Source organism: Vigna unguiculata, chromosome 10 (assembly GCF_037176805.1).
Source record: "Vigna unguiculata cultivar grain cowpea cultivar isolate G323 ecotype 2 chromosome 10, ASM3717680v1, whole genome shotgun sequence".
Taxonomy (NCBI): Eukaryota; Viridiplantae; Streptophyta; class Magnoliopsida; order Fabales; family Fabaceae; genus Vigna; species Vigna unguiculata.
In genome coordinates, this window is record NC_140801.1 from 1,560,275 (window position 1) to 1,583,722 (window position 23,448).

The window sequence follows — 23,448 nt, forward strand, 5'->3', positions numbered from 1 at the left end:
CATTTGTTTCAGAAACTCCTTCCTCTTCTAAGAAAGTTAAGAGTGTCACTCTTGAGAAGACTGGTATCATATTTCTTTTTCATATGTGTCTACATATACACCGGTGCATCTTACATTAGTCTAATAAATGCATTTGAATTGAAGTTGTATTAGGTATATCACAAAGTATTCATTTTACATTTGTGATCTACTTTCCGTGAAATTTACAAATACTTATTGTTTATTATTGATAATTCTTCATATTTAACTATTTCCTGAACTTGTAAAAAGTACATTGTATTTAAGAAAATAGTGCTAGATTTATGGTTGATTATTGTATGGTTTTGTAGGTTTTTTGTGAAGGAATATGGGTTGCAACAACATAAGAAGGTAAAGTTAGGGATATTGGCTTTTACCGTACTCATGTAGTAGTAATTTTCCCTCGGATTACTATGAGTAGTTTCAATATGTTTGAATTTTTTATTCCAAGGGCTGGGAAACCGTTGTTTAAGATGTTGAATTTTCTTTGAATTCTACTCTGATTTTGCTTCATGTGTTATTGTTTCCATTTGTTGAAATCTTATTTTATTCTAGAATTTACTCTATTTTGTATATTTAGTTCTTGAAAGAGTACTGAATTGATCTAACGTTTGAAGTATATTGATATAATTAACACTTAATTTTATTTTTATTCATTATCTTAGATACTATGTTTCTTAAAGAAAATTCTTCTATTCTATCTGATTTCCCTATTAAATATCACTAATATTAAAAAAATTAATATAACTATTATTATATTTAAATAAATAATTTTTTATATAATTATATTTAAGTATTAGAATTATGTATAGTTATAAATGTAGTAATTAAATAAAGAGTTTATAATATATATATATATATATATATATATATATATATATATATATATTACTTTTTTTTATTTCATGAAAAGATAAATTATGGGGTTAATTATTAAATGGTTGAAAAAATTTTACATTCAATTTACGCAGTTTGAAACATTTTATTATATTACAGTACAATGAAATGAAAATAATGTCGTTTTTAGATATCACTTTTCGCATTGAAATTTTTTTAAAAATAAATAAATTATATTAGCTTAATTGTTATTAAAGTGTTATTTTATATCACAAATAACGGTTGTATTTAACACTACTGTGTAGTGATATGCAAATGCAAAATCTCTGCCGTAAACTCATTCGATGGAAAACAAACGTGAAGATCCGTCATCAAAAAACAATAAAAATGGAAAAAAAAAATCTTTGTTGGATCCCTCTCGGCCATGATATATATTATCATTTGATTTGCATAGTCGTAGTGAAAGTATGCCATCATCAACAAAGAATCAAATGAAGATTAATCACATATGAGATATTAAGTATGGTTTACCTTAATTAACTCATTGTCTCTATGATAAGAATGATTAAAGGGAATTGGGCCTCACAAAAACCCAAAAACGAGTCTTGGCCCGTTAGAACAAATATAAATAAGAGTGTCATTAGGTAAGATAATTTATCGAACACTCTATACTAACACTATCAAGAAAATGACTTGAATATTAAAGTATTGCAAATATTTATGAGACTTTTAGCCTAAAAAACACTTTCTATTGAAAATAAAATTTTGCAAACATATTGAAATTAATTCTACAATATTCCTTTCTAAAAGAGAGAATTAGAATATTTTTAGGTAAGAGAAGAAAAAAAAAAAAACAGCGAAATGAAAATGATTCCAAAGGCCAAATGCAGAATATTCGTTCGTGAAAATTAGGGTTAGGGTTGGAGTCCTCATCAGCACCGTATATAAATACCCCTTTTCTCTCCGACATCTATATCGTATATCTCACGCTCTCTCTTGCTCACTTACTACTAAGAACACCAAAATCAATCATCTAAAAGAGAGAGATGGCCGAGCAAACCTTCATCATGATCAAGCCTGATGGCGTTCAGAGAGGCCTTGTGAGTTTCATTCTATCTTAACATTTTTTTTTTGGTTCCTTTTTATTCGTTAAATTTCACGTGGGCTTGTTGAAACTATGGATTTGTGAATGAATTTCGTGAAAATTGTTGGTACATGTGCTTGTTTGTGGAATTTCTAAGCGATTTTTTTTTTTTTTAACTGGGGATTGTTTTTGGTTTTATAGTGTTTCTTTTTAATTCCAGTTGTTTATTTGAACTGGGTTTTGGGAAATTTTGTGTTTTGAAAACATGGGTTGGCTATTCAAGATTTTTAAGGAAATTTGGTCGATGGCTGTGCTACTTTTTCGGTTTTGCGAAGTTTTGAGTAAGTTGGTTTGATGTTTTGTGTCGGTAATTCGTATTTAAACGTTGATGTTCTGACTTTGAAGGTTCATGCGTATTAGTTTTTGGCTGATAAGTGATTCTGTTTCAGGTTGGTGAGATCATTGCCAGATTTGAGAAGAAAGGTTTCTACTTGAAAGGTAATTTTTAGTTAACTGCTCTATAGTGTACTGAATTTTTGTTGTGAGTTAAGTTCAGAACCTATTGTTTTGTTTCTGATCTAGACTAAGTTATAGTTCATGTTTTTTGTGAATTTGTTTTGCTTGGTCCTCATTTTAGAACTGAAGTCTCATCCAGATACATGGTTGTCAACTCCAAAATCTTGTTCATAGTATGAGTTATGATCAAGTTTATTAGCTTTGAAATTGTTATTAACAAACGGTTGTTTTTTAATGGGATTTGGTATCAGGTTTGAAACTAATCAGCGTGGAGCGTGCTTTTGCTGAAAAGCACTATGCTGATTTATCTGCCAAGCCTTTCTTCAGTGGATTGGTGGATTACATCATCTCTGGCCCTGTCGTTGCCATGATTTGGGAGGGCAAAAATGTTGTGCTTACTGGCCGAAAGATAATTGGAGCCACTAACCCAGCTCAATCTGAGCCTGGAACTATTCGTGGTGACTATGCTATTGACATTGGAAGGTATAAATTTGTTTTCTACACAATCTTGTTCTTCAATCTAGTTATCTTTTCAAGCTGCAACCAAATGTGTTTCCATCGTTCCTTGTATTCATCGAAATAAAAATTGTTGGTATTTTAGTCAATGTTTGTCAACATGGCTCTTTTCTTTCTGTAGTTTATGTACAAATCCACATTTTATTAATGTTTTAGATCAATTTGAAGTAAATTTTATACCTTTTCAAATGGGGTTGTGAATCACAATGAATTTCAGTGAACAGTGTTTCTCTTTTTCAAATGGGGGTTGTGATTTTCCTATGAATTTGAGGGAAGTTTGGTAGTTTTTCTGATGAAGTTGTTGTTGTTGTGTAGGAATGTTATCCATGGAAGTGATTCAGTTGAGAGTGCTCGCAAGGAAATTGCATTGTGGTTCCCTGATGGCTCTGTTAACTGGCAAAGCTCCCAACACTCTTGGATCTATGAGTAAACCATATGCCTCAAATTGTTCTTACCTTAGGATGATCCAGATTATCTACATCTTCTGTTTCTGTCCATTTATGGACTTTTGTTAGAGTTTGGTTGGTACCTTGGTTTTGTATCTCAAGTCTATGCTTATGCCATGTCTGTTGAAAACATGCTCACAGTCTCATAAATCAAAATCTCAAACTACTTTTTCTTTACCTCATCGTTTGTTTGTTGGTGTTTTTGCGTGATGCTTTTGTATGATGCAGTGCTGTTAAGTATAAATCTCTCATTACACATTAACTTACAGTTTTCATAAGTAACTTGACAATTATTATTACAGCTTATGCGAAGTTAGTTTCATAAATTGAATATATGTTTAGTTTTTAAACTATTTGGATGTAAATTTGTCATTTCACAATTTGATACATTTTGAATTTTAAATTAATTTTAAGAGTTAAATGTTTTTAATCCCTCAAGTAATGTTTCAAATGTGATTTCTTGTGTAAATATTTCGAATACAAATGTGTAAATATTTTAAATGCTAAGATGAAATGATACTAACGTGAAATGTGTTTTAAACGTTATAATAAAATTTTGTTAAAATAATTAAATTTATGTATTTTTAAAGATGAATGATTAAATTGGTCTAAAATTTTGAAGAGGGATTAATTTTAAATTTTACTAAAGTTTGCTTAAGGAATAAAATCATATTTAATCTTAATTTTAAAAATAAATAAATTTAATTTTCTTGATTTAAGACGATGTTGAGTTATTATATTGTTTTGACACGGAGACATTCAATTGTGACTTTGAAACAAAAATTTTAATATTATCAAATAAATTTGAAACTAAATTTTTTAATGTAATAATCGTCTTCCAAATTAGTTTAAAATAATTTACTTGGAATGGTAATAAATCGCTTAAAATTCCGATTTTCTTAATTATGCTTTCAAAACATTAATAACTGCAATAATGTTTGGTTGTAGAACGTGTAAGATTAGCCACAACAAATATTGGTAGGCACCCTTGTTAATGTTAGGTGAAAAGCAAAGTGAAAAAAGGTTTGAGACAGAATATCAAAACTCTCAAATACAAAAGCTTCAATAATATTCTTGTATTATTATTATTATTATTATCACTATGATCATCATAGAAGGAACCTTCGTGTGCCTTTCAGAATCAATCATGTACAATTGTGTATGCTAAGATCAGATATGATCTGATAACATTTTTAATTATTTTGAAAGTGTGCTTTCGTCCTTTAAGAAATGATGATATGTTATAATTGCTCAAATTTTATATAATTAAATAAATTTATTACCTATTAACTACGACTTTTCCCCCATCCCACTTAACGATTCTTAATTTTACTAATAACTAAACTTTTTTATTCAAATCGCTACTATATTTTGTTAAGTTGCTTTGCTATGTCGGCATGATCGTAATGCATGACATTTTTTAAAAGCATTTACAGAAGATCTAAATATTTATCATAAATCAAAACTAATTTAGATATAATATAAATTAACCTTTTTGGAAAATTTATGATTATTGAAAGTATTGAGAAAATTAATTGATTTGATTCATTCGCAAACTAATTTTTCGTAACCTTATTAATTCAATGTAATTTAACATTATTTATTGTTAGAACTTTGATAAGTAAGTAACACATGAAGAAGTTGTGACCTTTTTTTTCCATGTCCTGATTACGGTGAATGATCTTTTTAATTGACAGGCTCAAAAGTCTTGCTTGGTTCATCGAATAAAGTGAAAAAAAAAAGAGAGAAAGATAAAAGATATTTTTTTGGTAAGAGAAAAGTAGAAATGAAAGAGTTCTTTTCTTTTTCTGTATATTATTAACTGAATATAAAGTATATACAAAATTAAGATGTATAAATAACCTAAAAACCTCTAACTAAGAAATGAAGTTTAAAAGTTAATTTTTTAAGTGTAATGTATTTTTAAAAATATATTGAAATAAATTAAAAGAATGATTATAGATTAAAGCAAACAGTGGCCGACGAAAGAAAAAAGCAATAAGCGAATGATTGTCTTTTTACACAACTATATTACTTTTTTTTTTGTTCTTTCCTCTCGTTTTGTTCAAATTGGAGGGAACACGTTACAATTACAAGATTCATTAAAGTTTTGAGTTATAATTAATATCTTTGTTAATATTATGTGTTCGATTTTTTAATTTTTAAAAAAATTTAAGTTAAAATTAATAATATTTACTTTCAAAATATATATAATAAATTTTAAAATAATTATTAAATATAATTATTAAAATAAAAGTTTATTATAAAACAGTGAAAATAAAAGAGATTTTTAAAAAAATTAAAAATAAACTAATTATAAAATAATTAAATTTTAAAATATGAATTAAAGATAAAATTAGAAAACAAAAAGTGGATGAGAAAATCCTCTTTATATATTATGATAGATATATCGTTATAGATATGATAATAATGCCTTGTAAATAAATTTTGTCCAAACCATTAAAACAAGAAATTGTTAAGTTGGTTAGAGAAGCAATATGACGCACCTACCTTTGGGCTTTATCGTATATTCATGTCTTCTTAGCAATATAAGATCTGTTTCTAATCAGGATTTATATATGTTGTACTTTTATCCTATGAAACACGTATACTTAAAACGACAATGGTACACGGCAATATCTTTATATTTAGGATGGGATACAATAAAGATATATTAACAACAAATTATAAAATGCTTTATATAGATGTAGAATGTTGATAGAAAACGAGATATTGGTACCTTTTCCTTAATTTGTTACTACAACGATCACAATTTATAAAAAGGTATTAGCGATCATAACCAAAAAAGATATAGTTTTTATCTGAATCTGGACAATAACTTGTATAGTGGGAAAAATAATCATACTTACATGTTATATCGGTCTCATACACATATAATGGTAACTGATTGTTGAGTGTAATTTGTCCATGAAAATGTGCTATTAAAAAATGACTGCTGAACAGAACTATGAAACTGAAAGATCATATACAGAGAGTTCATGTTTAGAAGTTTCTGGAATAAATGTTAAATGCAGCATTGATTCTGACAAACAAATATGCAGTGTATTAATGAAGGTAATAAAAATGAAATAATGGTTTCTGAAACACATTATTACCTCAAGCTGCATTTACCCGTTAATACTGCAAGGAAATATATGGGTAAAGTGGCAAACCAGAAATCATAAGTATCAAATACACCAAGCAAACTTACATTTCAGGCAACAAATATCATCTTTCAACTTAACTGCTGAATCTCAAACCTTGTTGAGATCACGTATAAGGATTTAAGCTCATGATATCAGTTTTACATGTTATATAGCTCATTCTCGCTGAAATGTCGTTAAAATTGCTGAATTAAGAAGAAGAGTGGAAATTAAGATAGGAGCATGGAATGATATACAAAAGCCTCATGGCCAAAAATAGGAGACTGATACTATCGGGAGAGTAATTTGTAAGAGGGTAAATCTTCAAGCCGGGTTATGTCTTCAACCAGAATCTCTTTCTCTAGCTGACGTCGTGTTGCTTTCATCACTGCCTGTCAGAATTTAAGAGACAAAAGGACCAAAATTTAAGTGAAAAAATTACCAACATTAGTATTTTAGAAGACAAAAGATCAATATGAATTTTAGTAAAAACATGAATAACCAAAAATATATTTTAGTCATAAAGGATCGTTCTGGTTACTCAATGAAGTCAACATAAAATTTTCAAACTAGTTTTCAGTTCCAGGATATCTTCCATCCATTTTGAAAGATGGACAAGTTTTACTAGTTTTCTATTCTTATCAAACTTCTACACTCATGAAAAAATTATCTGTGCACAGATTTTCTACAGCAAGCTGAGGTCATAGAATACGTACATTAAAATCCATGTATGAGGCCCGCATAGAAAGCCATTGATGATCCATTAGCTTGAAAGTTATGCAATAGAGAAGATCAAAAGCTGATTCATTTTCTGTCAGATAAACAGAAATGAATTTAGTTACTCGAACAGCAAGCTAAAAATAAAATGAAGGCTCCAACTTGCAAGTAAAAGCTATAACATTGTAAATAATTCCTTTTCATTTTAACTAGAGTTTCAACCCTCCCTGAGCCTGTTCCAAATTCAACAAGACGAAAATAACGAATCGAAAAGGGAGAGTTAGGCTACCTGAAAGAAATTTTAGAAAAGTTGCTCCAACCAGATTGCGTGGCTTGACTGTAAAGGCAAAGCATATTATTAGATGTTGCTGATCCACATACTGATTCAATGTATCACACTATGGCACCATCAATGACTCAGATAGTGATAGCAGGTGACCTTTGTTATACGGCTTTATGCAAAAGTAAAATGTCAACATACAAATTGACAGAGCACCTTAAATATTAAGTAGACTTTTATCATGGGTACCCAGTGAAGTTGACCATACATAACCCAATTCTTCATTTTAGACGTGTCAACAACACAGAACAAAGAAGTAATAACGGCGAACAAAAAAGTCGGAACAACAGAAGTAACAAACCCGCTTCAAGATCCAGCATTTGTATCAGCATGTAAGTGATATTAACACCAGCAACTGCAAATGGATATTCCCACACTGATCGATCTCCTTCCTGCTTTCGTAAAAGATCCTGGAAGGATTTCTACAAAAATAAAAGGATAAGATAGAGAACATGAATGGAAACAAGTGATTAGATTTACGAAATTTTTTTTTAGTTATCCGGGACCAAAACAACAATTATTTACAAACACGAACTAGTAGGGTAACGAGGGTGACTTTTAGGTTAGCTACAACTGTAAAATATGGAACAATAATGTTTTGTGGACACCAAAAGCTAGTCTACAACTTGAGAGAGAATGACAAAGAAGGGGAGAAGTAATAATGAGATAGGTATTACGATATGACAAGATGAAAAAGAGAAAAAGAAATAAGAGGTTGAAGTGTCCACATATCATTGTTGATTATGGAAGGCCTAAAGCAATAAAGAGGATTAAATATGTTTACTTTTGGAGTCTTCAAAGCTTCCTTTAGGTGTAATTTTAAAACAAAGGCAAAGGCATAAAATGAAATCAATTAATTGAAACATCGTTCTCCTTTATAATGCAATCTCACTTGCTACTTGACCTTTATCTCAGAAAGCAAGAGAATGTGCAATATATGGCAAACACAAATCGTACAAAATATATGGCCACAATTCTTGTATCATGGATAAAGTTCAAACACGAATACATAAACATTTTGCTAAATTATTGAGAGACTATTTTCCTACGTCAAAATTCACACTTCATCTGAAATCGTTACAGAGTGAGAAAACCAATAACATTATATCTACAGAAGTCCCTTTCAATATTAGAAACTAATAACTAAAGGTCTATTCTCTTGAAAGAAATACAAACACTAATACAATTTCCATGTTACTTAAGATGAGCTCTTATTTATCATGCTTTCCATTGTAAACTTAATTTTGGTCAACAAAAGTAATCTATCAAATCATACAAGAGTGAAAAGCCCGTTAAGAAATCGTACCGGGAAATTCCTAGCGAAGTAAAGAAAATTTTCCAATGATATAAAACCACCACCCCTGCCAAATATATAGAGGAAATCATTAACAATATTAGCTGGAAAGAGCTCAGCAGTGAAAAAACACGAGGACAATAGGTACCTAAAATCTGTTGATGGATCTTTCCCTTGCCAGCCCATTTCCTTCCACTGCTCAGATATCAAGCCATGAAGCTCTTCTTCAGGAAATGCAGCATTCCACAACGCCCTGAGGGCATCCTAAATGTGTAAATTGCACTATTAAGACATTGAAGGTTTCACGTACAGCAATAAGCCAGTGACAGCAGATAGAGCTGAGTACATAGATTAAAGTGTACATCGTAATGGTTGCCACATTGCTCACAGACTTGAAAAGTAATAATATCAAAGGTACCTGGTGCTCAATAATAGAACTATCATAGGGAACATCTATACGTCTCTGCAGCCTCTGTAAGCATTCCTCCTGAGAATTGGAAATTCAACACCATGTGGTATAATTTATAAACAGCAATATTTACCAGAAAAGTAAGTAGAAAGTGATCCACAAATTTCATATGGTAGAGGGAGCTCGAGTTTCTTGTTACCACTATACACAAGAGCTGACTAGCTATTGGCAGTCACGGTTTAAATTTCCTCGCACTCCCAAACCATACAAAATATATGGATGATAAACAAATGAACAAATATAAAAAAAAAACACGTAACCAGAAATACAATTTAACACTATGTTTAATATTTGGTAAGACATCATTCAACACAAACCTAAATCGTAAAATGTTTATATTGCCTACCATGTATAATATGCTCATTTGTTTATTTATTCTATAAAAAACTGTAGTATCTTTACACTGCTAACAGAGATACTTGAACAAGAAACTAAGCGCTGCTACTGATAACAAAAAAGTACCTGGGCGAGGGTTAAATCGAAAGAGTTAGAAGCATCACTATCCCTTCTTTGTACACAGACACAAGACAGACCTCGACCAAGCCATGCTGCTGACCCTGCCACAACCTCAGCTGCAGCAAAAAAAAAAAAAAACTGCCATCAATGAAGATTCTAACCAAATTTATCTTGTGCATATTTCATCCTAAGTAAATGGATCAACAAGCAGTGATTCAAACAACACGGAAAGTGGCAACATTCTATTAGTTTTCCGAATTTACAATTTATTGTAATCAAATCCTCATACACGTAACCAGAAAGCCTTAAAATACAAAATAATACAAAATTGCAGAAAAACCAACATTCCAATCTCCCCAAACTACAGTCTCTTATGGGCTGTACAGAAATTTCAATAGCCGGGCAAACGAGACACAATCTTTAGCGGGAGCTCAAAAAAGCTTTATCTACAACTTATTTAGGCTTACTTTATGACAGAAGTACTTGCACAAGTGTTACAAAGATTCTGATAATAATTTCTGATGTGTATATCTATAAAACTGTTGTCAGATTATTTCAACAAGATCTTCAAGATAAGCTCATCAAGACATCAAACAACCTAAAGCAGTTCAATTCTATTCAATGATCAATTGTAGAAGCCACTTACACATAAGCGCTTATACCATAAACACCAAAAAAGCTCTATTTGGATAAAATTCTCAACAAGCACCAATGAAAAAGAAAAAAATAAGATGGAGTGAATTAAACTTTTTCTAGAAATTAAAATCAACATCCAGGGAAGCCAAATGAAAGAGTTTCTTTATAAATGAACTAATGAAGAAGCTGATGAACTTGTAGAAGCACCTTAATTCATTTCAATTTCTTATTTTCTTTTCCTATAACTGCTGAGTAAGAATTTCATCATAACTGAGTTCTATTCAATCCTAAATGCCTCCATAACATTTAACAAGTAGTTTCTGTGTTCCCAGTAGGGTCAATCCAGAAACTAAGGCTATACCTGGATGTGGACCCACATGCCACATCGTCCCTTAAACAGATAAACACACATTAACAATAATAATAATGAAAAGAGCCAACGCAGCAGCGCTTAATCATAGGAGATCTCTGCACTGCTTTACTCTGAATCATAACTATTGGCACCAGCTTCAAACACAGCACGTGAACAGCATTTTCCAATACACAATACCAACAAAACCCAATTTCACGAACGCTAGATCTACGGGAACAACCAAGCCTCACAAACTAACATCTGAATTTGCATAATTCTAGCTGCAAAAGTTACACAAGTTCTTTTTCTGAAAACAAAACACCAAAAAATAATAATAAAATAATAAATAATTTAACAAAAATGAATCCGGCATCCCACCAATGCAATTAAGAATAGCAGCAAACATCACGCAACTCGCGTTTTGATTCGGTCTATTCTAAACGGTTCGATCTCGATCCCGGCCCATATATTCGATACTACTACTACTAATAATAATAGTAATTAATTAATGGAAATTTAATAATATTATATATATATATATATATATATATATATATATATATTATAATTTTGCAGAAAAGAGTAAGAGAGAGAGTAAAAAAAGCAAAAGGAAAGAGGAGGTACAACACAACACAATACAAAGTACAAGTACAAAATTAAACCTATCAGAGAGAACAGTGAAAAAAAACTTTCAAATATACATAGAGAGAACGAAATTAACGAGAAAAAAAAACTAAAATAAACGAGAAACTTCGAAGCATTTTCGTTTTTCTATATTTATTTTGTTCTGAAATTTACCAGAATTTGAATGGCAGGTTTCTCCTTGAGGAATTCTCCTCACAGCAACGAATGAGCTTCCTCTATCCTCCATTTTCGTGTTCTTCTTTTCCGAAAAAGCTACTATTACTGCTACTGTAGCATCGTAATCTATAACCTTGAATCTCTCATTCTGGCGAAATCCGAAGAACGCGAATCGAAGTGGAAAAAGTTCCGCGCGAAGATCTGAGAGTGCGGAAAACAGTTACAGGTTCACGGAAGAAGGAGAAGGAGTTTTCTATGTGTGTGAAGTTTTGAAGTGTATATGAGAGAGAGAGAGAGTGTCGTTTTGGTTATGGTGTTGGCGTTTTGTTAGATATAGAAAGAGAGGGAGACAGTGAGAGAGAGTGGTTATGGAATTGATTTTTCAACACAATAATGGGAAACGACACTGTATTTAAAGAAAAAAGAATATATGTAAAACGGAAGCGTTTTGAAAACGAGTAAGAGTGCTACTGCTACTATTGCTGCTACCGTTTGTGACTTGGAATTAAATGTGGTCAAAGCTGTCATAAATAGAAATGTTTTATTATTACTATTTTATAGAATATCTTTGTTAAATACACTAAACAACGAATTAGAAAGGAAAATATTATTTCAAATTTAGATCTATATATTTAATACAAATTTTAATAAAAATAATAAATGTTACTTATTTGAGAAAGATTAAACAAAAATGACCAATTAAAAAATATATAAAATTAAATACTTGGAAACTCAATTAACGATGTTTTTATTTCCAAGTGTTTCGAAACGTAATTGAGTATTTAAAAATTGTTTTTAATTTGGAAATTATTATTTTTATTTTAATATTATATGATTTTAGTACTTAACAATTCATGCGTTAAACAACATATCTATCTATATGAGTATTTCTTTTTATGTTATAATACAATGTTATTATGTGATACCTAAATTTTAATATCTATAAAATAAATGTTATTTATTTATTTTAGATTAAATGTAAAAAATTATAAATAGTGATTAGAAATTAAAAGATGAAAATAAAACAGTTATATTTTACAAAAACTAATATCAAAAATCAGCTATTCGAAAAGGAATAAAAAGATCATTTCGAATTTTATAGAAATAAAAAATTTACTAGTTTTACAAAGTTAAAAAGATATCATATCTTTAAAGTAAAATGTTAGTATATTTGGTAAAGTAATTCTTTTACCGCAGTTCAGTAGAATAATTAAATTATTGCAATATAACATTTAAATTTTAGATTTGTTCATACTACATTTAGGCTTACATATGATGTCGCATTTTTCCATTATTTATTATTTTTTCATTTATTTTTTTTCATTTATCTTTTGTAGCTTTTACATGGTCAACGATAATAAAAAAGAAAATTTTTATTTTATTTCTAACTTGATCGTAATTTGTCTCATATAAAAATTTGTGAAATGAAGAAAAAATCAAAAGAGCTATAAATGTCAAATTTTCTATTAAAATAATTCTATCGCTTTAAATATAAAATGTTTTAGTTCCAGAAAGTTCTAAATATTTGGTTTTAACAAAATAAAAGAAATAAAAGAAATGTTAACGCAAAAAATAGAATAAAAAATCGTTGAACCACGCTGAAACCAAATACACTGCGAAAACTATTCATTAAAATAATTAATTCTGTAATAATTTCAAATATAAAGGTCAAATGCATTAAGTAGCAAAGAGTACTCCTTTAAAACATTTAACTATAATTAAATACATCATTATTATTGCTTAAAGAAATGTATATTATTGTTTTGGTTTCTGAAATTATTAGACATTGTATTGTAACTCTCGGTCGAAAGGAAACATTGTAACTTTAGTCTATATTCAAACTAGGTTTTTTAGTTGTTTCATTCAAATGTTTATTTTATCAATGCTTTATGTAATAAAAAGATTTAATTGTAGAGAAATAATATTTTTTAAATAAATAAAAAATAAAACTATTTAATTTTCAATTATAACTTTAAAGTTTAACTTAGAACATGATTATCATTATTTATCAATTTTTGAAATCTAATACTTATGATACTATAGGTTACACTAGTATACTTACATTTTAATCCACTATGACGGTGGTTTACAAGCGAATCAAAAACATCTTTTCACTAACTCATAATAACTAAAATATCATATGTGAAGATATAAACAAACTTATTTTGAATTTGAAATTTTCAAACATATTTAAGTATATATTTTTTTTTTTATAAATTCAGCCAACTCAGCTAAAAAAAGTAAAAAAGAAGAAGAAAGAAATATAGCAAATACAAAACTTCAATAAAATTTAAGAACTAATTGATCCAATTAAAAAACCATGAACTAAATTACAATTAAATTGTAACATTCCAGATCGGTATAATCATTTACTAATTTCAAGTATTTCAAATTTAATAAGTTACATAATAAAAAATTCCTAAACATAAATGTATTTTGAAATTTAGAGAAAAAAATCTAAAACATACATATATATATATATATATATATATATATATATATATATATATATTTTTTTTTTTTTTCATGTATGTTTTAGATTTTTTTCTCTAAATTTCAAAATACATTTATGTTTAGGAATTTTTTATTATGTAACTTATTAAATTTGAAATACTTGAAATTAGTAAATGATTATACTGATCTGGAATGTTACAATTTAATTGTATATATATATATATAGAAACCCCATCCATATCTTTCCTTTTTTCACTCCCACCCATGTCGCCCCCGTGTGACGATATGGATGGGGTGAAAAAAGGAGCTCCTATCAACTTGTTCCGACCTAGGATAATAAGCTCATGAGTTTAGTCTTACTTCACCAGCGAGAAACGAAAGAAGACTTCCATCTCCAAATTTGATTCAGACATAACTCGCTTCTTTTTGGGTGTGAAGCAGTAACTCGCTTCTTTTTGGGTGTGAAGCAGTGTCAAACTACCCAACAAGCATTAGCTCTCCCTGAAAAGGAGGTGATCCAGCCGCACCTTCCAGTACGGCTACCTTGTTACGACTTCACTCCAACCCATTTCATATGATGGGAGTTGCTGGTGTATTGGGCGCTGCACTACTATGCGCTATTCATGGTGCAACCGTAGAAAATACTTTATTTGAAGATGGTGATGGCGCAAATACATTCCGTGCTTTTAACCCAACCCAAGCTGAAGAAACTTATTCAATGGTTACTGCTAATCGCTTTTGGTCCCAAATCTTTGGGGTTGCTTTTTCCAATAAATGTTGGTTACATTTCTTTATGTTATTTGTACCAGTAACTGGTTTACAAATAGTGACCCGTGTAACATCCCTTTTTTTTAATAAACTGTATTATTTATTTTAAATAAAACAATTAGAAAATCTTCTATTTTTTTTTACTAATGTTTCATATTTTACTATGATGTAGTTTAAGCATTAAAAATATTATTAAATAGGTATGTAAAAAAAAAAATATATGAAGAATTTTTTAAAAGAAAAAAAAAATAATAGAAAAGAAAAAGAAAAAAAGAAAAGAAAAGAATAAGAAAGGATAAGAAGATAAGAAGAAAAGATAAGAAGAAAAGAAGAAAAAAAAAAAAAAAAAGAGGATAATGATGATTTTGCACATGGAAAGGCTTATATATATATATATATGTAGATGGAAGAAGAAGTTACGGGAGAAGGAGAAGGTAAGAAAGTGAGAAAAAGAGAGAAGAAAGAAGGAGAAAGAAAGGAGAGAGAGAAAGAAGAGAGAGAAAGAGAAAGAAGAGAGAAGAGAGAGAAAGAGAAAGAAGAGAGAGAAAGAGAAAATAGGGTAAGAAAGTTTAGAGCAAAGATTCAAAGAGATCCTAGTCTTCTACAACTATTATTAGTGTGCTCTTCAATCAATAAGGTAAGGGGGAGTGGGGTTAAGCTCTTATATATTAATCTTGATAAGCTCATGGGTTTTATACTAATCTTTTATTTATTTTGACTCATATATTATTCTTTTTACCTTCATTTAACTTATTTTCATTTATTATCCTCTTATATTTATTTTATTTAATCTCTAATTATATACTGATCCTGTTTATTTATTTAATTTAATCTCTAAATATATATTGATCCTGTTTATTTATTTTATTTAATCTTTAGTTACGCACTGATCCTATTTATTTTATTTTATTTTATTTTATTTACCTCCAGTTACGCACTGGTCCTAATTATTTATTTTATTTTATTTATCTCCAGTTACGCACTGGTCCTGTTTATTTATTTTATTTTATTTATCTCCAGCTACGCACTGGTCCTGTTTATTTATTTTATTTTATTTATCTCCAGTTACGCACTGGTCCTGTTTATTTATTTTATTTTATTTACCTCCAGTTACGCACTGGTCCTATTTATTTATTTTATTTTATTTCCAGTTACGCACTGGTCCTGTTTATTTATTTTATTTTATTTACATCCAGTCACGCACTGGTCCTGTTTATTTTATTTTATTTTATTTATCTCCAGTTACGCACTGGTCCTGTTTATTTTATTTTATTTTATTTATCTCCAGTTACGCACTGGTCCTGTTTATTTATTTTATTTTATTTAATCTCCAATTACGTACTGGTCCTGTTTAATTTATATTTTTGTTTAATTATAACGTTCTTACCCTTATCTAATTATTTATTTAAAGTTCTTGCTTTGATTCTTATTTTATCATTATTTTTACAATTAAAAATAAATAAATGTGAAGTGAAAGTATATATTATTTTATGAGCTTTGATAAAAGAAAAATTGCATGTACATTTTATCGTTGTTTTATATTCTTTGTGTATAGTTTATACAATGACATGATTTGATAGTCATCACATTTTATGACCCTTGAAAATATCCAAGAGTATGTCAGTTGAGTGAGAGTTAAGTTGGTTTCAATAAGTTGAGATTAAACCAGTGTCAAAGTGTTTGTATTTGGGAAGTCACAGTTTGGTACACTGCGGGATGAAAGGCAGGGACCATGGTGGGGTCTAAGGAAGTTTTACCAAGTAGGTGAATATCTGGATAGTTCAGAATAGCGCCCTGGACTAGGATATTCATAGGCCAAACTTGGGACTATCCGATACCTGCTCGGCATCGCCAAGGTTAGGTAGTGAGTATATATCTCTTTTGTGAGCCGATGAATGACTAATATTCTCGAGAAAGAAATAATTATGATTGTACCAATGTTTTATGAGAAATACTCAACTACCTAATCACTTCCCAAAGTAACTTTTGATGTTCAGATTGGATCATCAGAAGTGGAATATGGATCCATATGTCTGGTAAAACAAGATCAAGTTTTGTGGTTGTAGGTCCAAATTTAGGCCCCCGGTGTCTGCATTGTTTGTTGAGTTTATTAAGATTGATATTTAAGGCTTATAAAGACCTCACTCCTTTCATATTTTTCTTTCATATGTACCTATTGCATGAGCAGAAGAGGAACCTGCTCAGTGATAGTTGTTCGGGATATTATTGGTGGATCTTCTGAAGATTGACTCATGGATAATTTCTATTAATATCTTTAGGAGATGTTAAAAATATAAAAAATCTTCTATTCTGATGTAGGACTCTTAATATTTAACAAATATATATTTTTGTAATATTTTATGAACAATTACATAGATGCAAACTACATATATGAATATGAAGTTATGTTATTATTAATGTTCTCTCAAGCATAATCTCAAAAAAAAAAAATTGATTTCATATCTTTTTATCAAATAATAATTATTTAGTATAGTAGTCGGGGTGTCACATTTAGTGGTATCAGAGCAGTTCCTTCTGTCAAGACCTTGGGTATGGTGTCTTCCATGTTTGTAGTCTCTACTAGTAAGTAGAGGTGCAAGTTGTTTGTTCTTACATTTTTCTTGTAAAAGAGAAATGCAAGATAAATAGACTAATAAAAGTAAGTAATAACAACAATTAATACTTGTAATAAGGATAAGTTTTAACAATAGTTAAAAAAAAAAAATCTAAAGAAAACTAAGGAAATTGTTCATTCTTTCAGGAAAAGATGGATAACGGACCAAACTTTACCAATGAGTTGTTGGAAAGAATGACAATTGTCCTGGAAAATATGAGCCAAAAACAAAATGTTGAACCTATGGAAAATCAAGGATTAGAAACCTTTCGCAGGAATAATCCACAAAAATTTAAAGGGGGATTTAATCCTGAAGGTGCTCAGTCATGGATAGCAGAAATTGAGAAAATTTTCATCGCAATGACGTGTGCAGATGCAAATAGAGTCACATTTGCTACATTTATGCTCGTTGAAGAAGCTGAAAACTGGTGGAGATTTACAAAACAACAATTGGAGGATGAAGGGAGACAAATTACTTGGGAAGCCTTCAAACAAAAGTTTCTGGAAAAATATTTTCCAGAGGATCTTCGGAGGAGGAAAGAAGTTGAATTCCTTAATCTTCGTCAAGGAATCATGTCTGTAGGAGAATATGCAGCAAAGTTTGACGAGTTGTCAAAGTTTTGTCCTTACTTTCATGATAGAGTTGATGAACGTTCCCGTTGTTCCAAGTTTGAAAGTGGACTGAGACCTGATATTAAACAAGCAGTTGGTTATTTAGAGATTTCTTCCTTTCCCACTCTTGTAAACCGTTGTAGGATTTATGAGGATGATACTAAGGCAAGACAAATTCAGTGGAGACAAGGAGGGCCTTTGAGGCACAAAAGAAATGATTTTAATAATAAGAAACCTTACCAACGTCCATCTCATGCTTCGTGGAATTCTTCAGGGCAAAGACATTCTTCTACTGCCAATAATTCAGGCGCAACCAACCATATCAAATGTTTCCACTGTGGAGGACCTCATCTGTTAAGAAACTGCACCACAAGGACTATAACTTGCTTCAATTGTGGGAAATTGGGTCATTATCGTAATGAATGCAAAGAGTTAATTAAGGAGCAAGGAAGTGGGGGAAGCAACAACAAAGGAAATAATCAACTTGGAAGACCAAAGACAACCGGGAGAGTCTTCACGATGAATGGTACTGAAGCTGTTCAATCTGAAGATCTAATCCAAGGTAAATGCATCATAAATGGTCACCATGTTAATGTACTATATGATTCAGGTGCTACTCATTCTTTCATATCACATGAGTGCGTCAAACATTTAAAGTTACCTATCTCTTTATTACCATATGATTTAACTGTGTCTACTCCTACCAATGTTCCAGTCACGACTTCACTTGCATGTACAAATTGCAATATTTCTATAGGGAATAGAAAATTTTCTGTAAATCTTATATGTCTACCCTTGTCTCATTTGGATATTGTTCTTGGAATGGACTGGTTATCTTCCAACCATGTTCTCCTAAACTGTCACGATAAGAATTTAATTTTTGAATCACACATAGGTGAAGTTTTTGACTCAAAAGAATTAAAAGAGAGTACTACCAACCACAATGAAATCCCAAAAGGATCTCAAGTATACATGATCTTAACTTCTTTAAAAGTCAAGGAAATTCTAGACATTAATAAGTTTCCTGTTGTTTGTGAGTATCTTGATGTTTTCCCTGAAGATGTTCCTGGGTTACCTCCACAAAGAGAAATAGAATTCACTATAGACTTGGTACCAGGATCAAGACCTGTGTCTATAGCCCCTTATAGGATGTCACCCCTAGAGTTAGCAGAATTGAAAAAACAAATAGAAGAATTGTTGGATAAACAATTCATCAGACCTAGTGTTTCTCCCTGGGGTGCGCCAGTATTGTTAGTCAAGAAAAAGGATGGCACTATGAGGTTGTGTGTGGATTATCGTCAGCTTAACAAAATCACCATTAAGAACAAATACCCTCTACCAAGGATTGATGATTTGATGGATCAATTGAGAGGTGCTGTGGTATATTCCAAAATTGACTTAAAATCTGGTTATCATCAGATTCGAGTCAAGGCGGAAGATGTTCAAAAGACAGCTTTTAGGACAAGATACGGTCATTATGAGTACTTGGTAATGCCTTTTGGTGTGACCAATGCTCCTGCCATTTTTATGGATTATATGAACCGTATTTTTCATGAATTTTTGGATAAATTTGTGGTTGTTTTCATTGACGACATTTTAATTTATTCCAAAAATCATGAAGAACATGAGAGGCATTTGAGGATTGTGTTACAAATTCTAAGAGAAAGACAATTGTATGGAAAATGGTCAAAGTGTGAATTCTGGTTGAGAGAAGTTCAATTTTTGGGTCATGTGATATCACAAAATGGCATTGCAGTTGACCCCTCAAAGGTTCAAGCGGTATTGCTTTGGGAACAACCAAAGAATATCACAGAAATACGTAGTTTCTTAGGATTAGCAGGCTACTATAGAAAATTCATTGAAGGATTTTCTAAATTAGCATTGCCTTTGACTAAGTTAACACGTAAGGGACAACCTTTCGAATGGAATGAAGCATGTGAGTTTAGTTTTCAAGAATTGAAGAAAAAATTAACATCTGCACCTGTTTTAATCCTTCCTGACCCTACAAAAAATTTTGAGGTATATTGTGATGCATGTGGACAAGGATTAGGATGTGTGTTGATGCAAGAAAGAAAGGTTGTAGCTTATGCTTCACGACAACTCAAGCAACATGAGCTTAATTATCCTACACATGATTTGGAATTAGCTGCAGTGGTGTTTGCATTGAAAATATGGAGACATTACTTGTATGGAGCAAGGTTTGAAGTTTTTAGTGACCATAAAAGTTTGAAGTACCTTTTTGATCAGAAAGAATTAAACATGAGACAACGTAGATGGATGGAATTTCTTAAGGATTACGACTTTGAGTTGCAATATCACCCTGGGAAAGCAAATGTTGTTGCCGATGCTTTGAGTCGAAAGTCTATACATGCATCCATGATGATGGTGAAAGAATTGGATTTGATAGAATCATTCAGAGACTTGAACTTAGCTGTAAAACTTAGACCCAACAGCATATGCTTAGGAATGTTAAAAATATCAAGTGAATTCTTAGAAGAAATAAAGAGAGCTCAAGAAAGAGATCAATTTTTGCAAGAAAAGTTGATAGCAAAAGTTGAAGGAAAGGAATCTGAATTCCACAAGGATTCAAATGGAATCATCAAGTTTAGAGATAGAATTTGCATACCTGCAAAAGAAGAGTTGAGAAAGTTGATAATGGAGGAAGCTCATAAGAGTAGCTTAAGTATTCATCCGGGTACTACAAAGATGTATCAAGACTTGAAGAAAATGTTTTGGTGGTCTGGGATGAAGAAAGAAGTGGTGGAGTTTGTTGCACGTTGTCTAGTGTGTCAGAAAACAAAAGTTGAACATAGAAAGCCTTATGGGGAACTACAGTCCTTAGATGTCCCAGAATGGAAATGGGAAAGCATATCCATGGATTTTGTGACAGGTTTACCAAAGACTGTGTCTGGTCATGATGCAATTTGGGTCATTGTAGATAGATTAACAAAATCTGCTCACTTTCTACCTATTAACATTAGATTTTCCTTAGAAAAGTTAGCTCATTTGTACATAAAAGAAATTATCAAGCTGCATGGAGTACCTTCTAGTATAATTTCTGATAGAGACCCTCGTTTCACATCTAGATTTTGGGATAGTTTACAAAAATCCTTGGGAACAAAAGTTAGGCTTAGTTCAGCTTATCACCCTCAAACTGATGGACAATCAGAAAGGACTATCCAATCTTTAGAAGACTTGTTGAGAGCCTGTGTTTTAGAACAAACTGAAAGTTGGGAGAAATTTCTACCACTTATAGAGTTCACTTATAACAACAGTTTCCACTCGAGCATAGGAATGGCCCCATATGAGGCTTTATATGGGAGAAGATGTAGAACCCCGTTGTGTTGGTATGAGAATGGAAATTCCTTAGTTTTGGGTCCAGAGATAATTCAACAAGCAACTGAGAAGATTAAAATGATCAGGGAAAAGATGAAAACTTCTCAAGATAGGCAGAAAAGTTACTATGACAAACGAAGAAAACCCCTTGAGTTTGAAGAAGGAGATCATGTTTTCTTGAAAGTTACGCCTGTAACTGGGGTTGGTAGAGCTCTCAAATCTAGAAAACTTACACCCAAATTCATAGGTCCTTATCAAATTCTTAAAAGAATTGGTTCTGTCGCATACCAAATTGCTTTACCTCCAAACCTTTCAAAACTTCACAATGTTTTTCATGTGTCTCAACTTCGTAAATATATTCATGACCCTTTTCATGTGATAGAACCTGATGTAGTACAAATACGAGAAAACCTTACTTATGATGTGCTTCCTGTAAGGATTGGAGATCGAAGGATTAAACAACTTCGGGGAAAGGACATACCTTTGGTAAAGGTATTGTGGAATCAACAAGATGAAGGTGATGCAACTTGGGAATTAGAAAGTAATATGAGAGAGATGTATCCCCATCTTTTTGCAACCACGTGAATTTCGGGGACGAAATTCCTAAAAGGAGGGGAGAAATGTAACATCCCTTTTTTTTAATAAACTGTATTATTTATTTTAAATAAAACAATTAGAAAATCTTCTATTTTTTTTTACTAATGTTTCATATTTTACTATGATGTAGTTTAAGCATTAAAAATATTATTAAATAGGTATGTAAAAAAAAAAATATATGAAGAATTTTTTAAAAGAAAAAAAAAATAATAGAAAAGAAAAAGAAAAAAAGAAAAGAAAAGAATAAGAAAGGATAAGAAGATAAGAAGAAAAGATAAGAAGAAAAGAAGAAAAAAAAAAAAAAAAAAAGAGGATAATGATGATTTTGCACATGGAAAGGCTTATATATATATATATATATATGTAGATGGAAGAAGAAGTTACGGGAGAAGGAGAAGGTAAGAAAGTGAGAAAAAGAGAGAAGAAAGAAGGAGAAAGAAAAAGAGAAAGAGAAAGAAAGGAGAGAGAGAAAGAAGAGAGAGAAAGAGAAAGAAGAGAGAAGAGAGAGAAAGAGAAAGAAGAGAGAGAAAGAGAAAATAGGGTAAGAAAGTTTAGAGCAAAGATTCAAAGAGATCCTAGTCTTCTACAACTATTATTAGTGTGCTCTTCAATCAATAAGGTAAGGGGGAGTGGGGTTAAGCTCTTATATATTAATCTTGATAAGCTCATGGGTTTTATACTAATCTTTTATTTATTTTGACTCATATATTATTCTTTTTACCTTCATTTAACTTATTTTCATTTATTATCCTCTTATATTTATTTTATTTAATCTCTAATTATATACTGATCCTGTTTATTTATTTATTTTATTTAATCTCTAAATATATATTGATCCTGTTTATTTATTTTATTTAATCTTTAGTTACGCACTGATCCTATTTATTTTATTTTATTTTATTTTATTTACCTCCAGTTACGCACTGGTCCTAATTATTTATTTTATTTTATTTATCTCCAGTTACGCACTGGTCCTGTTTATTTATTTTATTTTATTTATCTCCAGCTACGCACTGGTCCTGTTTATTTATTTTATTTTATTTATCTCCAGTTACGCACTGGTCCTGTTTATTTATTTTATTTTATTTACCTCCAGTTACGCACTGGTCCTATTTATTTATTTTATTTTATTTCCAGTTACGCACTGGTCCTGTTTATTTATTTTATTTTATTTACATCCAGTCACGCACTGGTCCTGTTTATTTTATTTTATTTTATTTATCTCCAGTTACGCACTGGTCCTGTTTATTTTATTTTATTTTATTTATCTCCAGTTACGCACTGGTCCTGTTTATTTATTTTATTTTATTTAATCTCCAATTACGTACTGGTCCTGTTTAATTTATATTTTTGTTTAATTATAACGTTCTTACCCTTATCTAATTATTTATTTAAAGTTCTTGCTTTGATTCTTATTTTATCATTATTTTTACAATTAAAAA

The 23,448-nt window shown here is 30.5% G+C and overlaps 2 protein-coding genes and 1 pseudogene across 5 annotated transcripts; 2 read left to right on the plus strand and 1 right to left on the minus strand.

The window, feature by feature from the left end:
- Nucleotides 1–1,695: 1,695 nt before the first annotated feature.
- NDPK1 (nucleoside diphosphate kinase) lies at nt 1,696–3,594 on the plus strand. The gene is made up of 4 exons (XM_028052285.2): nt 1,696–1,955; nt 2,389–2,437; nt 2,707–2,938; nt 3,287–3,594. Exons 1-4 carry the CDS (start codon nt 1,902–1,904, stop codon nt 3,399–3,401), a joined length of 450 nt encoding a protein of 149 aa, XP_027908086.1. The 5' UTR covers nt 1,696–1,901; the 3' UTR covers nt 3,402–3,594.
- Nucleotides 3,595–6,577: 2,983 nt separating this feature from the next.
- Nucleotides 6,578–12,008, minus strand: LOC114167446 (uncharacterized). 4 transcript variants are annotated; one of them, XM_028052541.2, is made up of 9 exons: nt 11,623–12,008; nt 9,843–9,952; nt 9,330–9,398; nt 9,060–9,175; nt 8,924–8,978; nt 7,919–8,039; nt 7,567–7,614; nt 7,277–7,371; nt 6,578–6,948 (listed from the first exon to the last, which is right to left on the minus strand). In XM_028052541.2, exons 1-9 carry the CDS (start codon nt 11,693–11,695, stop codon nt 6,946–6,948), a joined length of 690 nt encoding a protein of 229 aa, XP_027908342.2. In that variant the 5' UTR covers nt 11,696–12,008; the 3' UTR covers nt 6,578–6,945. The 4 variants fall into 4 exon arrangements, with proteins under 4 accessions (XP_027908342.2, XP_027908339.2, XP_027908340.2 ...); XM_028052538.2 differs by having other exon boundaries at nt 6,578–6,952; nt 11,623–12,007; XM_028052539.2 differs by lacking the exon at nt 11,623–12,008 and adding an exon at nt 11,203–11,336 and having other exon boundaries at nt 6,578–6,952.
- Nucleotides 12,009–21,367: 9,359 nt separating this feature from the next.
- LOC146881988 (uncharacterized) lies at nt 21,368–22,035 on the plus strand (annotated as a pseudogene).
- Nucleotides 22,036–23,448: the final 1,413 nt, after the last annotated feature.

What these genes read in the sequence shown, in the direction of transcription:
- NDPK1 (XM_028052285.2), top strand. Translation starts at nt 1,902, where the DNA reads ATGGCCGAGCAAACCTTCATCATGATCAAGCCTGATGGCGTTCAGAGA. An exon ending in ATGGCGTTCAGAGAGGCCTT is followed by an intron (nt 1,956 to 2,388) that starts GTGAGTTTCATT and finishes ATTCTGTTTCAG; the next exon opens with GTTGGTGAGATCATTGCCAG. An exon ending in GAAAGGTTTCTACTTGAAAG is followed by an intron (nt 2,438 to 2,706) that starts GTAATTTTTAGT and finishes ATTTGGTATCAG; the next exon opens with GTTTGAAACTAATCAGCGTG.
- LOC114167446 (XM_028052538.2), bottom strand. Translation starts at nt 11,695, where the DNA reads ATGGAGGATAGAGGAAGCTCATTCGTTGCTGTGAGGAGAATTCCTCAA. An exon ending in AACCTGCCATTCAAATTCTG is followed by an intron (nt 9,953 to 11,622) that starts GTAAATTTCAGA and finishes TTTTTGCTGCAG; the next exon opens with CTGAGGTTGTGGCAGGGTCA. An exon ending in TTTTCTAAAATTTCTTTCAG is followed by an intron (nt 7,372 to 7,566) that starts GTAGCCTAACTC and finishes TTTATCTGACAG; the next exon opens with AAAATGAATCAGCTTTTGAT.